At 35.6% G+C, this 19,773-nt stretch overlaps 1 protein-coding gene across 1 annotated transcript; it reads right to left on the reverse strand.

Moving 5' to 3' along the window:
* Positions 1–1,521: 1,521 nt before the first annotated feature.
* Positions 1,522–3,922, reverse strand: LOC128659355 (putative nuclease HARBI1). Its single transcript, XM_053713015.1, has 4 exons — positions 3,072–3,922; positions 2,704–2,782; positions 1,825–2,126; positions 1,522–1,735 (listed from the first exon to the last, which is right to left on the reverse strand). The coding sequence occupies exons 1-4, from the start codon at positions 3,736–3,738 to the stop codon at positions 1,731–1,733; spliced, it is 1,053 nt and encodes a 350-aa protein (XP_053568990.1). The 5' UTR covers positions 3,739–3,922; the 3' UTR covers positions 1,522–1,730.
* Between the last annotated feature and the right edge of the window lie 15,851 nt (positions 3,923–19,773).

Below are 19,773 nucleotides of genomic sequence, written 5' to 3' on the forward strand. Positions count from 1 at the left end.
TACAGTATATGCTATCTAACATTGGTCAACGTGACATGTGTAAATGTTATGATTTATATTCCACAAGCATATGTTGTTTGCTCCTTCAGATGAAGCTAATAAGGCTTATACAGTTATAGAAGAGTTGAAAAGTAAATATTCCTTCCTGTTGATATGGCCAAATACCTTGCATTCATTATAGTCCTATGTGGAATGTAATATCTGAAATATATACCTATCATGACTAACGCACTCCTTTTTGTCAAGATTATTATTCAATATTTAGAATAATTAGATAAATGTATCTTTATGATATTTAAGCACTGGTGTATACACAACATATATGTGATTGCCATGATATAGAGGTGATTAATACATTTTAATTGACATCATATGAACAGACACAGACTCTCCCTGGGACCAATGCACAATGCACTTTTAAATTGTTTCAATAACTCCATGTTAAAGACAATACTTCATATCTCTTGAAGTATGTCATATTAAGCACTTATGTATTTTGGTTAATAGTCTAAATATTGCAAATGTATTATCTGCTTTAGCAGACATGACATTACATATATTTTATAAATATTAGTACTATGACGCATTATAACTTTAATGTGTCATCGTTTTGTATTGAATAAATATGATTTTCACATTGAAAATTACATTTGAATGAGGGTAAATCTGTAATAATAAAACTCATCTTCATGATAAAAAGATTTTTTCCTTTGACTTATTTTTCTATATTATTTTCTATGAGGTAACCATGCCATTCAAGTGTGCAATCTCAGGGGATTGTATGTATTGATAATGTATCTTTATTTTAAGGATTATATTATATCTGGATTTGTCTCTTTGAAATGAGCATCTGATATATTTCTTAAAGGGATAGCCTATTAAAAATAAAACTCAGGAATTAGAGCATGCAGTATTTATATACTTAAATATGTAATCCTATAATCTATTTAACTTAATTATCATCTGTAATTTAATAAAACAGGAATGTTATCTTAGGAATCTACCCATTTTGAATCTGCACATGGGGAGCGCTTGATGATTGTTGTCTAAATGTAGGCAACAATCAGCAAGTGCACCACAGGTGATGAGCATTAAATGGAATGGCTCCTAAACTTAAATACATGATTGAAATAAGAAACATAAAAGGATTAAATTGATTATGAGTACATATGTAAGTTGATTGGATTTGAATGATTTATCTGGTTCATTAATGTTTTATTGTGAACACACTCTTCCTTTTTTTTTTTAAAGTGACATAAATTCCATTATTTTGCTAAAACATATATATTTAAAAGCAAATCTAATATATTTATATTCTTTATATTTCTTAATATTCTTAGTATCCTTTGATTATAGTTTTATTTAGGTAAGATCAGGAGCAGCATAGAACCTATGTTGGAGCTGTTTATTGTTGCCAACATACAGTATATATCCTGTCTGTCATTGGTTCACCCATGTACTCAATTTTATTAACCAGGAGTGCATAGCTGCTCTTTAAATAATTATACCAAGAGAACAAAGTCATATTTGGAATATAATTAAAATGATATTTTAGATAATTATGTTATACATAAATCATAAGATGAATGCATTGATTAGTACATAGCTGGAAATAAAGAAACATTCACCATGACTATATTTGAGTAAAGTATACATTTATTTAGGGAAAATGTGGTAAATATAGGGATGAGGAGAGAGGGAGGGGAGTGGTATTCCATTTCTGAGAATCTTCAATCTGTAAAACATTAAAAGAAACAAATGTGTATTATTAAAAAACATAATCATAAATAACTAAAAGGTCTCATTACAATACTATAAAAATACCTGAAAAGAATTCTTGAATAGTTACAGATCTCTCCAAATGGGCATTGAGGGGTTGGGGATGATTAATTACATCAGGCTCAAAGATTTCACCTGGGGGCTGTGGTGTTGGAAGTAAGTCGTTCAACATCCCATGCTCCTGTGCCATGTTGTGTAGACAGCAACATGCCACTATGATTTTAATAGCTTTTTCCGGACTGAATTGGAGATCCCCCCCTGATCTGTCCAGGCAGCGAAAGCGCATTTTTAGAACACCAAACAGTCGTTCTATTATAGCACGTGTTCGGATATGTGCTTCATTATATCTGTATTAAAAGAACAAGAAATATGATTATAATATATAATGTGAAGACAAATCAAATACTAATGAGCTAACTACATTCCTGGTTTGATCTTATAAATCTTTAAACCATTTTATATATATATAAATATATTCATATTGAAGCAGAGAGATTTATAAATGCTTCACTGATAATAGATGATTTGTATTTTGACTGTCCCTTTAAAGGCACTCAGTACAACATTGTTATGTCTGTGATAGTGATATATACACACACACACAAGATAATCAAGCAACAAATGTATGTGCACAAACACAGATATATAGCTTAATAAAGGGGCAGGAGCCCCGAAACGTTGCTCAATAAAGGTGCTGTTGCTCCACATAGAGTGCTACCTGTGTGTTCTATTTCATTACATTTACTGGGACTTTGGAAAAGGAGGTCCTCCAGGTTTGCACCTACATTCACCCAAGAGTGATTTAAAGGGACATTCCTATGAAGTGTGTACTGGTCCTACTTTTCTACAGATTATAGTGAGCATTTTGCAAGGCACAATCAATATTTCTGACACACATGAGCAGAAAATAAATATATATTTTACCTTAATTCAGCAGGCCCAACAACCTGGTTCTCTTTCAATGGTGTCCAAATCCATTTTTTAAGAGGATATGCAGAATCTGCTAAAATATGAATGCATAGATATACAGTATATATATATATATAGATATAGATATAGATAGATAGATAAACACACATCTTTCCATAAAGCAATGTATGACATAAAATAATGTTATGCATATGTCTTACTATGACATAGTTAATATATATCTTTTAAATGATTAACAATTTATTTATTTAATCAATTTCACCCCCTTAGACACATACATAAAGGATTATAAAGCAATGAAACAATAAAATGTCAAAATATTGAACACATGAAGGCATCATAATATATACATAAACACTTACCGAGGAGATGTCCTTCAGGCATTTGATTTGTCTCAAACAATCTCCACACACCAGAATTCCTGAGGATGTAGGCATCATGGCTACTTCCTGGGAACCCTGCCACAACATTTAATATGCGCATGTTTGCATCACATATAATCTGCACATTTAAGGAGTGGAAGTGTTTCCTATTTCTAAATATTATCTCCCTGCGCACAGGGGGTCTTAGGGCAATATGAGTGCAGTCAATGGCCCCAAGGACATTGGGTATGCCACCTAAAAGAAAAAAGTCCCTCTTAACATCACGCCAACCTCTGGGTGATGTGGGGAAAAAAATAAATTTTCTGCAATTATCATAAAGTCCATCAATAACTTTTGAAAGATGCTTAGAAAGAGTGGACTTATGCACCCCAGTTACAATGCCCCCTGTCACCTGAAAGGATCCAGAAGCCAAAAAATGAAGTGCCCCTAGTAGTTTGGTCATTCCAGGGACAGCCCTGCTTGAATAGCCCTGGCTTTCCAGCCTATCTTGCAACAGGGCATATAACTGATATATTTTCTCCCTGTTGAGCCTGAAACTTTCAAACACCTGCTGCTCATTCAGGGTTTCTATATCCAGCCTCACTCTGGGGATGTCAGGCCTACGCTGTCTAACTTCAGCATTGTCAGCTTCTCTCTCACCCTGCATTTTGAAATATCTGTTCTGAGGTTAGGCTAGGTGTGGTCTTTTTTTTATAGCTGTGTGTTGCTTGTTAACATATGTGAAACTGGTGATTGCAATGAATAACATGGGGGGGAGGGCTTATCTTCATCTCATCTAATCCTTAATTTAATGAACAGTTTGAAAGTATATACTTACTCATGACTTTTATTTTTGATATGAACTATAATTTCAAAATATATGTAGTTACATATCGGAAATTCAAAGACACTGAATGTAATTATTATATTTTTCCATTTAAATATATCAGCCTTTATCATAACAGTTAAAAGTAATTATTAAAATTATATGATTTATATAGGTCAAATATATATATACAATTATCATACATATATACATGTAGGAGAAGATTATTATTAGATAAAATTATATTTCTATATGTAATTTTTTTTTGATTTTCAATTTCAATGAGAAACAGGCCTCAAAAAGCTCTTTTTTCCTCCTTTACACCTAGTTGAGCTGGGGGTAATATGTCTCAATGTATCGACAGCCTCCGACAGTGTATTAACGGTTAGCGCTTTCAATGGAAACCTGGTATAATTTATCGATTAACGGCTTATATTACTTTCTATGGGACGCGAAAATCTTTTCGGCAGCCGAAGTCCGGAAGCCGATATTAAGGTATAACGCGCCATTGGAAACAGTCGATAAACGATATTGCTTCCGACAGCATATTTATCGGTTTGCGAGTGCACGCAAACTGAATTACGACTCAATGGAAGCGAGGCCTCAGTTGGGTATGTTCTGGGTTTTAATTGAAACAAGAGTTGACAGGTATTTTTGAACTGTCTATAGAGTTTACGGTTTCCAGAAAAGGGTTCTGGTAACATAACCTGTGGTTCTGGGGTATTCTCCTGTTGTGTTGATCTAAGACTTATAGAATCCCTTAAAATAGCTCTTAAAGATTGATTCTCAATTTGCACATCATGGACTGCTTGTGCAAGTTGATCAACTTTCTGTGATAGGTTATAAACGATTTGTGGGATATCTGTTGGTTCCAGTTCCATCTTTTGGGCTTAGTTATTATGTAAGGAATATCCAATAAAGGAACACAAAATACAGATATTATAATATGTTTGTATCACTGCTAGTAATGAGTACCCAATTTCTTTAAGGCAATCTGATACAGCAGTGAGTTCATCTAGAATGATTGTGTCATAAGAACCAAAACTAATGTGGTTCTGATAGAGTTAATTAAAAAAAAAGAAATGGCAAATAGATGTGGAATTCAGAGTATCAAATATCAGGAATGAAAGGTAATTTAACTTAGCTATCCTTTTGTGAAAAACAACTGAGGAGAACAATTATAAGCAGATATATTGTTAGATTATCACAGAATATTATAAAGTATAAAGGCTTAGTAGTCTTATTAAACAGTTCCACAATACATCGATAAAGCAGAGATGTTGAAATGCTTTCAGTTTCCCAGAAGATAGGCAAAGATAGTTGTTAATGTCTCAATTTGATACCTTATTCCCCAGCAGAGAGTTATCCCTTTTACCTGTCAGCACTCTGGTATTGAGCTGTGCTGTGAGACACTGGTTTGTGTTTAACAGGAAGTTCCGGTTTTAGTCCAGAGGCCTTCTAGGAAATGTAGTTCAATACTGCATGGAAGGCAATAAACAAAGTAAAATGTAAATACTTGCTGTTTAAGGATTAGGAGTAAAGTACAGCTTGCCAGGACGAAATACTCAATCTCCAGTAAGTTGAAGGAAGGTAAGTGAAGAATCCTGTCCTGTAGTGGAGCTGGTAATGACACAGCTTAGTCGTGCAGAGATGAGAGATTCAGCTTACTGAACTTAGAAAAGAGGCTTGGCACTCAGGTGTTCGTAAAAACGAATTAGAATAACTAAGCAATGATGCTTAGTTGTTCTTGCTATTTAAAGGGGAATTACCCAATTAACAGGTAGAATGAATTAAAGGCACAGTATCCCTTACAAGGTGTAATTAGCTTAACAATCTTGTAATCTTTTTTTTATTTTTTGTAATTTAGTGTTTTGTTTTTTTTTGTAATTTAGTTTATTTAATTGTATTTTTAGATAGATATTTGTAGTTTATTTAATTTATTGATAGTGTAGGTATATTTGTAACTTAGGTTAGGATTTATTTTACAGGTAATTGGGTAATTATTTTAACTAGGTAGCTATTAAATAGTTAATAACTATTTAATAGCTATTATACCTAGTTAAAATAATTAACAATTTACCTTTAAAATAAATATAAACCCTAACATAGCTATAATGTAATTATTAATTATATTGTAGCTATCTTAGGATTTATTTTATAGGTAAGTATTTAGATTTAAATAGGAATATTTTAATTAATAATATTAATATTAGATTTATTTTAATAAGAGTTTAGTTAGGGATGTTAGAGTTAGATAGGGTTATTATACTTTATATATATATATATAAGAAGTAAGTGAGTTGAATCCAGCACCATAGGTTTTAGTAAAATTTCTTTCCCACCTGTGTGCACGTTACCAAGGAGTATCAGCCAAACTCCAGTGTATACAGTCCATGTAGAAAATAAGGTAACAGCACCACAGCACACAATCTTCTTTTAAAGGTGAAAAATCTTTATTTGAGGTTTAGCAACCAGTAAAAAAGCGACGTTTCGGACCTACATAGTCCTTAATCATGCATAAGTTAAAATCAAACAAACAGACTTTAAAAAGGGTATCTGGACCAATCATGCTTCAATTCTCAGTGTTAATTGGTTTAACCCATACCTATCCAGGTTTGTAAATTTCAACAACACAGTGACCTCTAGTGGTACCAGAATATATTCCATCATTTAAAACCATTATAAAAACAAATACAAATCATAATCTCTATTCAGACCATATGGATGTAATGTGTTCAGACGTTTAATCCACCATACTTCTTTCTGTTTTAGTTTTAGTTCCCTATTACCCCCTCTTCTATGATGGGGGATATGGTCAATCACTTGAAAGCGAAGCTGGCTTACTGTATGGCCCATATTTGTAAAATGTGCTGATACTGGAAGTGACATATCTTTTGATTTAATGGATGCTTTATGTTGACTAAACCTATCCCTGGCGGCTTGGGTGGTCTCGCCAATGTAACAAAGGCCACATGGGCATTTTAGTAGGTAGATTGCATAGTTAGTTTGGCATGTATATAACCCATTGATTGTATATTGCTTTCTTTTGTCATTTTGTGCTAAGAATTTCCCTTTAATAACTGAATTACATTGGGCACAGTGTAAGCAGGGGTAACAGCCTTTATTAGGGGTAGTTAAGTAATTTACATCAGACATTTTAGTTGTACCTATGTCAGCTTTTACTATGTGATCCCTAAGATTTTTTACCCTTCTATATGATGGCATAGGAGGGAGTTTAAATGATTCTATCTCTGGATTATATTTTGACAAAAGGTGCCAATGTTTTCTTACTATTCTAAAGATGTCATTACTCTTGTCACTGTATTCCATTGAAAGCACTAATCTATCTGTTCCTTTCTCTGTTGGTTTTTTATCATGTATTCTATCCAAATCCTGAATGTTTTTAGCGATATTTTCTTTTGGATATCCTCTTTGGATAAATTTATTGCCCATAGACACTAGTCTTTCTGGCAATACTTTTTGATCTCTAACTATTCTTTTAGTACGCAAAAGTTGACTCCTGGGTATGGATTTAAAAACAGTATCAGGATGGAAACTTTCATATCGCAGCATAGTATTTCTATCTGTGGGTTTTACATATAGATCTGTACTTAATGTATTTCCATGTCGATATACAGTTGTATCCAGAAAGTTAATCTTTTGGATAGAGTAAGTAAGGGTAAATCTTAGGCCTGTCATGGAGGCATTGATATCCTCAACAAACTGTATCAGGGACTCCAATGAGCCCCCCCATATGCCAAAAATATCATCTATATACCTTAGCCACAGCTTACAATGGCTGATGAATGGCTGATTAGTGTAGACAAATTTGTTCTCAAAGCCACTCATGAACAAATTGGCATATGAGGGGGCTACATTGGAGCCCATGGCTGTTCCCCGCTTTTGCATGTAGTAAGTGTCTTGGAAAAGAAAATAATTGCAATATAGGACAAGTCTTAGCATGTCATCAAAAAAATCAATCTGAGATAGATTATATAAGCCACTGTCACTCAAAAAGCTTTTCACAGTCAATAGGCCTGCCTCATGGGGAATAGAGGTATATAAATTTACCACATCCAGTGAAAAAATTAACCAAGTATCCTCTATTTCAATCCCCATAAGTTTTGAAAGAAAATCATTTGTATCCTTAATAAAGGATTTTTGCTGTTTGACAAATGGAAAGAGGACTTTGTCCAGAAAGATAGAGATATTAGAAAAAATAGAATCAGTACAGGCCACAATAGGGCGTCCTGGTGGATGTAATAAGCTTTTATGGACTTTGGGTAATGTATAAAAAATTGGTGTTATAGGGTATTTGTTATACAAAAAATCATAGACCTGTTTAGAAATAATGTTATGTGTCAAAGCTCTATCTAATATGCCCTTAAGCTCTCTTTGTATTTCTTTAAGAGGATCATGATCCAGTATTTCATAAACCCCTCCATCTGACAGCTGTTGTAATATCTCCTGCACATAATAGTCAGTGTCTAACACTATTATTGCTCCGCCCTTGTCAGCATTTTTTATGGTGATATTTTTGTTATTTTTCAAAGTAGATATAGCCTCCCATTCCCCTTTTGTGAGGTTATGTTGTTTTGTGTAAGGATTTAATCTAGTTTTTTTCATTAGATTAGCAACATCTTGTTGAACAAATTTAACAAATGTTTCTACACCTGAGTTGCTTGTTGGAGGTACATATGAAGATTTTTTGTGCAGATTTAACTTTTTCAAATTCAAACATTCACTCTGCATATCATCTTCATTTATTGCATTAGTTTCACTTACATTGGCTACATTTTTACCACCATATATTGTTTTCAACCTTAGCAGTCTGAAAAATTTGTATAGATCTTTATCAATTTCAAACTCATCACAATCTTTCACTGGACAGTATGACAAGCCCTTCATTAATAAGCTATGCTCATTATCTGTAAGCTTATATTTAGAGATATTAATAACCAGATTAGTTTCAACATTTGCCTGTGGACTAGCATTGGGTATCACTGGTATAAACTCAGACAGTGTACTATCTACTATGTCACATTCTAAGGAGTTAATTTCAGGCAGTTCATTTTCCCTTATTATACCACACTCTAAGAGGTTAATCTCAGGCAGTTCATTTCCCTCAAGTGGATTTTCAGATAACACTGGAGTACTAGCAATATTAGACAGTTCGTTCCATTCATTTCCCTTTATGAAGTTAGTAACAGGCAGTTCATTTTTGTTAAACAGTAAGGGGTTAACAACCGGCAACTTTTTTACCTCTATTGTTGCTTTCTCATACCCCTGCGATGTCTGGCTCCTCTCCGTGACCGCTGCGGCTGCCCTTGCTGGTTCCAGGAACTCCGTGTGTGCATCTTGTACTCCCTTTGATCGGCGGTGCTTCCGCCCTCCCCTCCGGTGTCGCCTTCTGAGCCTGTGTCTAAAAAACTCTCGCCGGATGATGAGCTGTCTTCCTTTTCTTGCGCTGCTGTAGTTCTCGGCTGTCTCCTCCAGCGTGGGCCCTCACGTCGTGACGTCTGGTCATGTGACCACTGGTACACTCGGTTGTTAGCATAGTCCGTTTCATCCCGTATGAATTTAACCCTTTTCCTTTCTTCCAGGTCTGAACGGTATTGTGCCAGTAATGCATCTACTTCTTCTTTAGTAGTTTTCAGCATATCCAGGGTGAGTTTAGTTTCCATTATTCTTTCCACTTCTGATACGGTTTTTTTCTGTTTCTCAATTTCCAGTTGTAGGCACTCCACGGTCAAGACGATAAGGTCAAATGAGCACTTATTCAGAATGCTCTCAAATTTATTTTTATACATTTCATTGTTAGATAGAATGGTGGGCCTCAGTTTAACTCTTAAGCCTCTGGGGATCCTTTTAATACGGTAGTATTCTGCAAGTGTCACAGAATGCAGTTCCAGAGATATCAATTTTCTTTTTGTTCTCTCATACTCTTTTTTAGTGTCTGCTTCTGCAGTGACCCTTAAGAAATTCCTTGATCCCAGGGCCAATGAGGTGATGCGTGCTGCATCTATGTCTGAATAAGAGAAAGTAGAAGGCTGCTTGTCCTCCATTATGTTTTCACTCACTACAGGTGCTCGTGACTCTGCTGATTCCATAAACAAGAAGTAAGTGAGTTGAATCCAGCACCATAGGTTTTAGTAAAATTTCTTTCCCACCTGTGTGCACGTTACCAAGGAGTATCAGCCAAACTCCAGTGTATACAGTCCATGTAGAAAATAAGGTAACAGCACCACAGCACACAATCTTCTTTTAAAGGTGAAAAATCTTTATTTGAGGTTTAGCAACCAGTAAAAAAGCGACGTTTCGGACCTACATAGTCCTTAATCATGCATAAGTTAAAATCAAACAAACAGACTTTAAAAAGGGTATCTGGACCAATCATGCTTCAATTCTCAGTGTTAATTGGTTTAACCCATACCTATCCAGGTTTGTAAATTTCAACAACACAGTGACCTCTAGTGGTACCAGAATATATTCCATCATTTAAAACCATTATAAAAACAAATACAAATCATAATCTCTATTCAGACCATATGGATGTAATGTGTTCAGACATTTAATCCACCATACTTCTTTCTGTTTTAGTTTTAGTTCCCTATTACCCCCTCTTCTATGATGGGGGATATGGTCAATCACTTGAAAGCGAAGCTGGCTTACTGTATGGCCCATATTTGTAAAATGTGCTGATACTGGAAGTGACATATCTTTTGATTTAATGGATGCTTTAGGTTGACTAAACCTATCCCTGGCGGCTTGGGTGGTCTCGCCAATGTAACAAAGGCCACATGGGCATTTTAGTAGGTAGATTGCATAGTTAGTTTGGCATGTATATAACCCATTGATTGTATATTGCTTTCTTTTGTCATTTTGTGCTAAGAATTTCCCTTTAATAACTGAATTACATTGGGCACAGTGTAAGCAGGGGTAACAGCCTTTATTAGGGGTAGTTAAGTAATTTACATCAGACATTTTAGTTGTACCTATGTCAGCTTTTACTATGTGATCCCTAAGATTTTTTACCCTTCTATATGATGGCATAGGAGGGAGTTTAAATGATTCTATCTCTGGATTATATTTTGACAAAAGGTGCCAATGTTTTCTTACTATTCTAAAGATGTCATTACTCTTGTCACTGTATTCCATTGAAAGCACTAATCTATCTGTTCCTTTCTCTGTTGGTTTTTTATCATGTATTCTATCCAAATCCTGAATGTTTTTAGCGATATTTTCTTTTGGATATCCTCTTTGGATAAATTTATTGCCCATAGACACTAGTCTTTCTGGCAATACTTTTTGATCTCTAACTATTCTTTTAGTACGCAAAAGTTGACTCCTGGGTATGGATTTAAAAACAGTATCAGGATGGAAACTTTCATATCGCAGCAGAGTATTTCTATCTGTGGGTTTTACATATAGATCTGTACTTAATGTATTTCCATGTCGATATACAGTTGTATCCAGAAAGTTAATCTTTTGGATAGAGTAAGTAAGGGTAAGGCCTAAGATTTACCCTTACTTACTCTATCCAAAAGATTAACTTTCTGGATACAACTGTATATCGACATGGAAATACATTAAGTACAGATCTATATGTAAAACCCACAGATAGAAATACTCTGCTGCGATATGAAAGTTTCCATCCTGATACTGTTTTTAAATCCATACCCAGGAGTCAACTTTTGCGTACTAAAAGAATAGTTAGAGATCAAAAAGTATTGCCAGAAAGACTAGTGTCTATGGGCAATAAATTTATCCAAAGAGGATATCCAAAAGAAAATATCGCTAAAAACATTCAGGATTTGGATAGAATACATGATAAAAAACCAACAGAGAAAGGAACAGATAGATTAGTGCTTTCAATGGAATACAGTGACAAGAGTAATGACATCTTTAGAATAGTAAGAAAACATTGGCACCTTTTGTCAAAATATAATCCAGAGATAGAATCATTTAAACTCCCTCCTATGCCATCATATAGAAGGGTAAAAAATCTTAGGGATCACATAGTAAAAGCTGACATAGGTACAACTAAAATGTCTGATGTAAATTACTTAACTACCCCTAATAAAGGCTGTTACCCCTGCTTATACTGTGCCCAATGTAATTCAGTTATTAAAGGGAAATTCTTAGCACAAAATGACAAAAGAAAGCAATATACAATCAATGGGTTATATACATGCCAAACTAACTATGCAATCTACCTACTAAAATGCCCATGTGGCCTTTGTTACATTGGCGAGACCACCCAAGCCGCCAGGGATAGGTTTAGTCAACATAAAGCATCCATTAAATCAAAAGATATGTCACTTCCAGTATCAGCACATTTTACAAATATGGGCCATACAGTAAGCCAGCTTCGCTTTCAAGTGATTGACCATATCCCCCATCATAGAAGAGGGGGTAATAGGGAACTAAAACTAAAACAGAAAGAAGTATGGTGGATTAAACGTCTGAACACATTACATCCATATGGTCTGAATAGAGATTATGATTTGTATTTGTTTTTATAATGGTTTTAAATGATGGAATATATTCTGGTACCACTAGAGGTCACTGTGTTGTTGAAATTTACAAACCTGGATAGGTATGGGTTAAACCAATTAACACTGAGAATTGAAGCATGATTGGTCCAGATACCCTTTTTAAAGTCTGTTTGTTTGATTTTAACTTATGCATGATTAAGGACTATGTAGGTCCGAAACGTCGCTTTTTTACTGGTTGCTAAACCTCAAATAAAGATTTTTCACCTTTAAAAGAAGATTGTGTGCTGTGGTGCTGTTACCTTATTTTCTACATGGACTGTATACACTGGAGTTTGGCTGATACTCCTTGGTAACGTGCACACAGGTGGGAAAGAAATTTTACTAAAACTTATGGTGCTGGATTCAACTCACTTACTTCTTGTTTATGGAATCAGCAGAGTCACGAGCACCTGTAGTGAGTGAAAACATAATGGAGGACAAGCAGCCTTCTACTTTCTCTTATTCAGACATAGATGCAGCACGCATCACCTCATTGGCCCTGGGATCAAGGAATTTCTTAAGGGTCACTGCAGAAGCAGACACTAAAAAAGAGTATGAGAGAACAAAAAGAAAATTGATATCTCTGGAACTGCATTCTGTGACACTTGCAGAATACTACCGTATTAAAAGGATCCCCAGAGGCTTAAGAGTTAAACTGAGGCCCACCATTCTATCTAACAATGAAATGTATAAAAATAAATTTGAGAGCATTCTGAATAAGTGCTCATTTGACCTTATCGTCTTGACCGTGGAGTGCCTACAACTGGAAATTGAGAAACAGAAAAAAACCGTATCAGAAGTGGAAAGAATAATGGAAACTAAACTCACCCTGGATATGCTGAAAACTACTAAAGAAGAAGTAGATGCATTACTGGCACAATACCGTTCAGACCTGGAAGAAAGGAAAAGGGTTAAATTCATACGGGATGAAACGGACTATGCTAACAACCGAGTGTACCAGTGGTCACATGACCAGACGTCACGACGTGAGGGCCCACGCTGGAGGAGACAGCCGAGAACTACAGCAGCGCAAGAAAAGGAAGACAGCTCATCATCCGGCGAGAGTTTTTTAGACACAGGCTCAGAAGGCGACACCGGAGGGGAGGGCGGAAGCACCGCCGATCAAAGGGAGTACAAGATGCACACACGGAGTTCCTGGAACCAGCAAGGGCAGCCGCAGCGGTCACGGAGAGGAGCCAGACATCGCAGGGGTATGAGAAAGCAACAATAGAGGTAAAAAAGTTGCCGGTTGTTAACCCCTTACTGTTTAACAAAAATGAACTGCCTGTTACTAACTTCATAAAGGGAAATGAATGGAACGAACTGTCTAATATTGCTAGTACTCCAGTGTTATCTGAAAATCCACTTGAGGGAAATGAACTGCCTGAGATTAACCTCTTAGAGTGTGGTATAATAAGGGAAAATGAACTGCCTGAAATTAACTCCTTAGAATGTGACATAGTAGATAGTACACTGTCTGAGTTTATACCAGTGATACCCAATGCTAGTCCACAGGCAAATGTTGAAACTAATCTGGTTATTAATATCTCTAAATATAAGCTTACAGATAATGAGCATAGCTTATTAATGAAGGGCTTGTCATACTGTCCAGTGAAAGATTGTGATGAGTTTGAAATTGATAAAGATCTATACAAATTTTTCAGACTGCTAAGGTTGAAAACAATATATGGTGGTAAAAATGTAGCCAATGTAAGTGAAACTAATGCAATAAATGAAGATGATATGCAGAGTGAATGTTTGAATTTGAAAAAGTTAAATCTGCACAAAAAATCTTCATATGTACCTCCAACAAGCAACTCAGGTGTAGAAACATTTGTTAAATTTGTTCAACAAGATGTTGCTAATCTAATGAAAAAAACTAGATTAAATCCTTACACAAAACAACATAACCTCACAAAAGGGGAATGGGAGGCTATATCTACTTTGAAAAATAACAAAAATATCACCATAAAAAATGCTGACAAGGGCGGAGCAATAATAGTGTTAGACACTGACTATTATGTGCAGGAGATATTACAACAGCTGTCAGATGGAGGGGTTTATGAAATACTGGATCATGATCCTCTTAAAGAAATACAAAGAGAGCTTAAGGGCATATTAGATAGAGCTTTGACACATAACATTATTTCTAAACAGGTCTATGATTTTTTGTATAACAAATACCCTATAACACCAATTTTTTATACATTACCCAAAGTCCATAAAAGCTTATTACATCCACCAGGACGCCCTATTGTGGCCTGTACTGATTCTATTTTTTCTAATATCTCTATCTTTCTGGACAAAGTCCTCTTTCCATTTGTCAAACAGCAAAAATCCTTTATTAAGGATACAAATGATTTTCTTTCAAAACTTATGGGGATTGAAATAGAGGATACTTGGTTAATTTTTTCACTGGATGTGGTAAATTTATATACCTCTATTCCCCATGAGGCAGGCCTATTGACTGTGAAAAGCTTTTTGAGTGACAGTGGCTTATATAATCTATCTCAGATTGATTTTTTTGATGACATGCTAAGACTTGTCCTATATTGCAATTATTTTCTTTTCCAAGACACTTACTACATGCAAAAGCGGGGAACAGCCATGGGCTCCAATGTAGCCCCCTCATATGCCAATTTGTTCATGAGTGGCTTTGAGAACAAATTTGTCTACACTAATCAGCCATTCATCAGCCATTGTAAGCTGTGGCTAAGGTATATAGATGATATTTTTGGCATATGGGGGGGCTCATTGGAGTCCCTGATACAGTTTGTTGAGGATATCAATGCCTCCATGACAGGCCTAAGATTTACCCTTACTTACTCTATCCAAAAGATTAACTTTCTGGATACAACTGTATATCGACATGGAAATACATTAAGTACAGATCTATATGTAAAACCCACAGATAGAAATACTCTGCTGCGATATGAAAGTTTCCATCCTGATACTGTTTTTAAATCCATACCCAGGAGTCAACTTTTGCGTACTAAAAGAATAGTTAGAGATCAAAAAGTATTGCCAGAAAGACTAGTGTCTATGGGCAATAAATTTATCCAAAGAGGATATCCAAAAGAAAATATCGCTAAAAACATTCAGGATTTGGATAGAATACATGATAAAAAACCAACAGAGAAAGGAACAGATAGATTAGTGCTTTCAATGGAATACAGTGACAAGAGTAATGACATCTTTAGAATAGTAAGAAAACATTGGCACCTTTTGTCAAAATATAATCCAGAGATAGAATCATTTAAACTCCCTCCTATGCCATCATATAGAAGGGTAAAAAATCTTAGGGATCACATAGTAAAAGCTGACATAGGTACAACTAAAATGTCTGATGTAAATTACTTAACTACCCCTAATAAAGGCTGTTACCCCTGCTTACACTGTGCCCAATGTAATTCAGTTATTAAAGGGAAATTCTTAGCACAAAATGACAAAAGAAAGCAATATACAATCAATGGGTTATATACATGCCAAACTAACTATGCAATCTACCTACTAAAATGCCCATGTGGCCTTTGTTACATTGGCGAGACCACCCAAGCCGCCAGGGATAGGTTTAGTCAACATAAAGCATCCATTAAATCAAAAGATATGTCACTTCCAGTATCAGCACATTTTACAAATATGGGCCATACAGTAAGCCAGCTTCGCTTTCAAGTGATTGACCATATCCCCCATCATAGAAGAGGGGGTAATAGGGAACTAAAACTAAAACAGAAAGAAGTATGGTGGATTAAACGTCTGAACACATTACATCCATATGGTCTGAATAGAGATTATGATTTGTATTTGTTTTTATAATGGTTTTAAATGATGGAATATATTCTGGTACCACTAGAGGTCACTGTGTTGTTGAAATTTACAAACCTGGATAGGTATGGGTTAAACCAATTAACACTGAGAATTGAAGCATGATTGGTCCAGATACCCTTTTTAAAGTCTGTTTGTTTGATTTTAACTTATGCATGATTAAGGACTATGTAGGTCCGAAACGTCGCTTTTTTACTGGTTGCTAAACCTCAAATAAAGATTTTTCACCTTTAAAAGAAGATTGTGTGCTGTGGTGCTGTTACCTTATTTTCTACATGGACTATATATATATATATATATATATATATATATAATATAATAACGATATTAACTATATTAACCCTAATATAATTAGGGTTAATATAGTTAATATATATAATATAATAACTATATTAACTATATTAATATAGTTAATATAGGTGGCGGCGGTGTAGGGGGATTAGATTAGGGGTTAATACATTTATTATAGGTGGCCGCGGTGTAGGGGGATGTAGATTGTAGGCAAAAGAGCAGTTTACTTTGTGACAAAGCCCTACCAAAAGCCCTTTTAAGGGCTTTCAAAAGAGCTGAATTCTTTGGGGCATGCCCCTCAAAAAGCCCTTTTAAGGGCTGGCAAAAGAGCTGTTACTTTGGGGCAATGCCACGCAAAAAGCCCTTTTCATGGCTATTTGTAGGGTTAGACTTAGGTTTAGTGGTAGGGATAGTTTAGTATTTCAGGTGTTAAATAATTTAATATAGCTGGCGGCGGTATAGGGGGATTAGATTAGGGGTTAATAATTTTACAATAGATAGCGGCGGGGTAGGGGCTCACTTTAGGGGGTAGGTAAGGTAGATGGCGGCGGTGTTAGGGGCTCACTTTAGGAGGGTTATAGATTTAATATAGCTGGCGGCGGTTTAGGGGTTAATAATTTTATTAGGTTGCGGCGGGCTCCGGGAGCGGTGGTTTAGGGGTTAATACATATTTTATTGTTAGGATAGTGAGGGGGGATAGCGGATAGAGGGTTAGACGTGTCGGGCTATGTTCGGGAGGCGTGTTAGACAGTGCGGGTGATTTAGACTTTAGTCAGGTTTTGTAGGTGCCGACAGTTTCTAACGTGCCGTAAGTCACTGGCGACGCCAGAAATTTGTACTTGCGCAGATTTCTGGACATCGCTGGTTTATCAGACTTACGGCACTTTAGCATCTGACGGCGCATTATATGGGATAGCTCGAGTTGCGAGCTGAAACTGCGGGCAACGCGGGTTCCCTCGCTTGCGCCGCAAACTACGATCTATATCGGATCGCGCCCCTGGTGGTGCAATGCAGTATTCAACTGAGAAAATTGCTAAAATAATATTAGTTTGCCGTATTTTGCACAATATTACCACCAAAAGAGGATGTACCATTGTGGAGGATATTTACATGTCCTTTGAAGATTTTCCAGAGGAAATTTGTAGGGAGACCCCAAATAGACATGGCATGGCCACAAGAGACATGGTTTCCAATCAATATTTTGACAATTGATTTTTTAATAAAAATTTCTGTATTGTGTTCTTACGATATGTTACCTATCTAAAAATATTTAATAAATGTTACATTTCTTTATTTTATCATTTGGTCCAATTTAAAAAAAAAAAAAAAATTGGTTCTTTATTTTGTGCAATTTAGTAAACATTATAGTTAAGATTATTTACATTGATCACATACAACTAAATACAGAGTGATACAGATGTAAATTTTGTTACAATAAATAGTATACAATTGTTTTTTAAGACAAATCTATTCAAACAATCACCTAGATTATGAGTTTTGTACTAAACAGGGTGCGAAACTAATGCCAAAAAAGTTGCGCTATTTCACTCTCCACAGCGCTGCCATAATGAGTTACTGAAAAGCCTCCTTGTGTGTGCAATATGGTGAGATTAAGCTCCATACCACACAAAATCCAAGGGCTGCTTTGATGTGCTCGTGCACGCTTTCCCCCATAGACATCAATGGGGAGAGAGTGTTAGAAAAAACCTAACACCTGAAGTGTGGAGTGAAAAATCTCTGTAATGCAACCCCATTGATGTCTATGGGGAAAAAAAGTTATGTTTAAACCTAACTCCCTAACATAAGCCCCAAGTCTAAACACCCCTAATCTGCCACCCCCAACACCACCGACTACTAAAAAAGTTATTAATCCCTAATCTGGAAAACTGGAAAAATATACAGAGGGCGACTCCTAGTGCAAATCAGTTGATACAGTTGTAAGCCCCAAATGATCCCTTTAGAGAGATACTCACATATTATGGAGCACACTATAGTGCTAATGAGGCAAGCTGGGTATATTATGGTGGCCCAGCGCACATAACACTCTGGCAAGCAGTGGATCAATGTAGCAAATAAAAGATATGAGACTCCAGAAGTATATCAAAAATGAGTTTTATAAAAATAAATAAATGAACATAAAAACAATCAGTAAAACATGCTACGCGTTTCTCAGAGCTCACCACTCTGTTTCCTCAGGCAAGAACTTGCCTGAGGAAACAGAGTGGTGAGCTCTGAGAAACGCGTAGCATGTTTTACTGATTGTTTTTATGTTCATTTATTTATTTTTATAAAACTCATTTTTGATATACTTCTGGAGTCTCATATCTTTTATTTGCTACATTGATCCACTGCTTGCCAGAGTGTTATGTGCGCTGGGCCACCATAATATACCCAGCTTGCCTCATTAGCACTATAGTGTGCTCCATAATATGTGAGTATCTCTCTAAAGGGATCATTTGGGGCTTACAACTGTATCAACTGATTTGCACTAGGAGTCGCCCTCTGTATATTTTTCCAGTTTTCCAGATCTTTTCCATTCAAGAGGAGCAGCCCTTCTCATGGTGCACAGTCAACTGGGACACTGATAAGTTTCCAGACCATCTACCTAGGCATTATCGTTGCCTTCACTACATGTGAGTACAAAATCTGCTAATATATATTATCTACTTACAAAAATTGGCTACACTAGGAGGCGCCCTTTCTTTTTTTGTTTCATTTATTAATCCCTAATCTGCTGCTCCCAACATCATAGACACTATAATAAAGCTATCAACCCCTATTCTGCTGCCCCCCGACATCGCCAACACTATAATAAAGTTATTAACCCCTATTCCACTGCTCCCCGACATCACGACTTTATAATAAACATATTAACCCCTAAACCTTCACCTCCCACAATGCCACCACTAAATAAACATATTAACCCCTAAACATTCAGCCTCCCACATCTCTGCAACTAAATAAACCTATTAACCCTTAGACTGCCAGCCCCCACATCGCAAAAAATAAATTAAACTATTAACCCCTAAAGCTAACACCCCCTTACTTTAAATTAAAATTACAATATAACTATCTTTAAATAAATAAATAAAAACGTACCTGTGAAATAAAAATAAACCTAACATTAAACTATAAATTAACTTAAATTAAGGTTATAATTAACCTTACTATTCTAATAAAATAAAAACAAACTACCAATTAAAAAATCTAAATTACAAATTTA

Source organism: Bombina bombina, chromosome 5 (assembly GCF_027579735.1).
Source record: "Bombina bombina isolate aBomBom1 chromosome 5, aBomBom1.pri, whole genome shotgun sequence".
Classification (NCBI taxonomy): Eukaryota; Metazoa; Chordata; class Amphibia; order Anura; family Bombinatoridae; genus Bombina; species Bombina bombina.

Excerpts from the sequence above, each read along its gene's own strand:
- LOC128659355 (XM_053713015.1), bottom strand. The coding sequence starts at position 3,738 with ATGCAGGGTGAGAGAGAAGCTGACAATGCTGAAGTTAGACAGCGTAGG. Across the intron at positions 2,783-3,071 it reads GCCTGAAGGACATCTCCTCG|CAGATTCTGCATATCCTCTT; the intron begins GTAAGTGTTTAT and ends TTCATATTTTAG. Across the intron at positions 2,127-2,703 it reads GTTGGGCCTGCTGAATTAAG|ATATAATGAAGCACATATCC; the intron begins GTAAAATATATA and ends CTTTTAATACAG.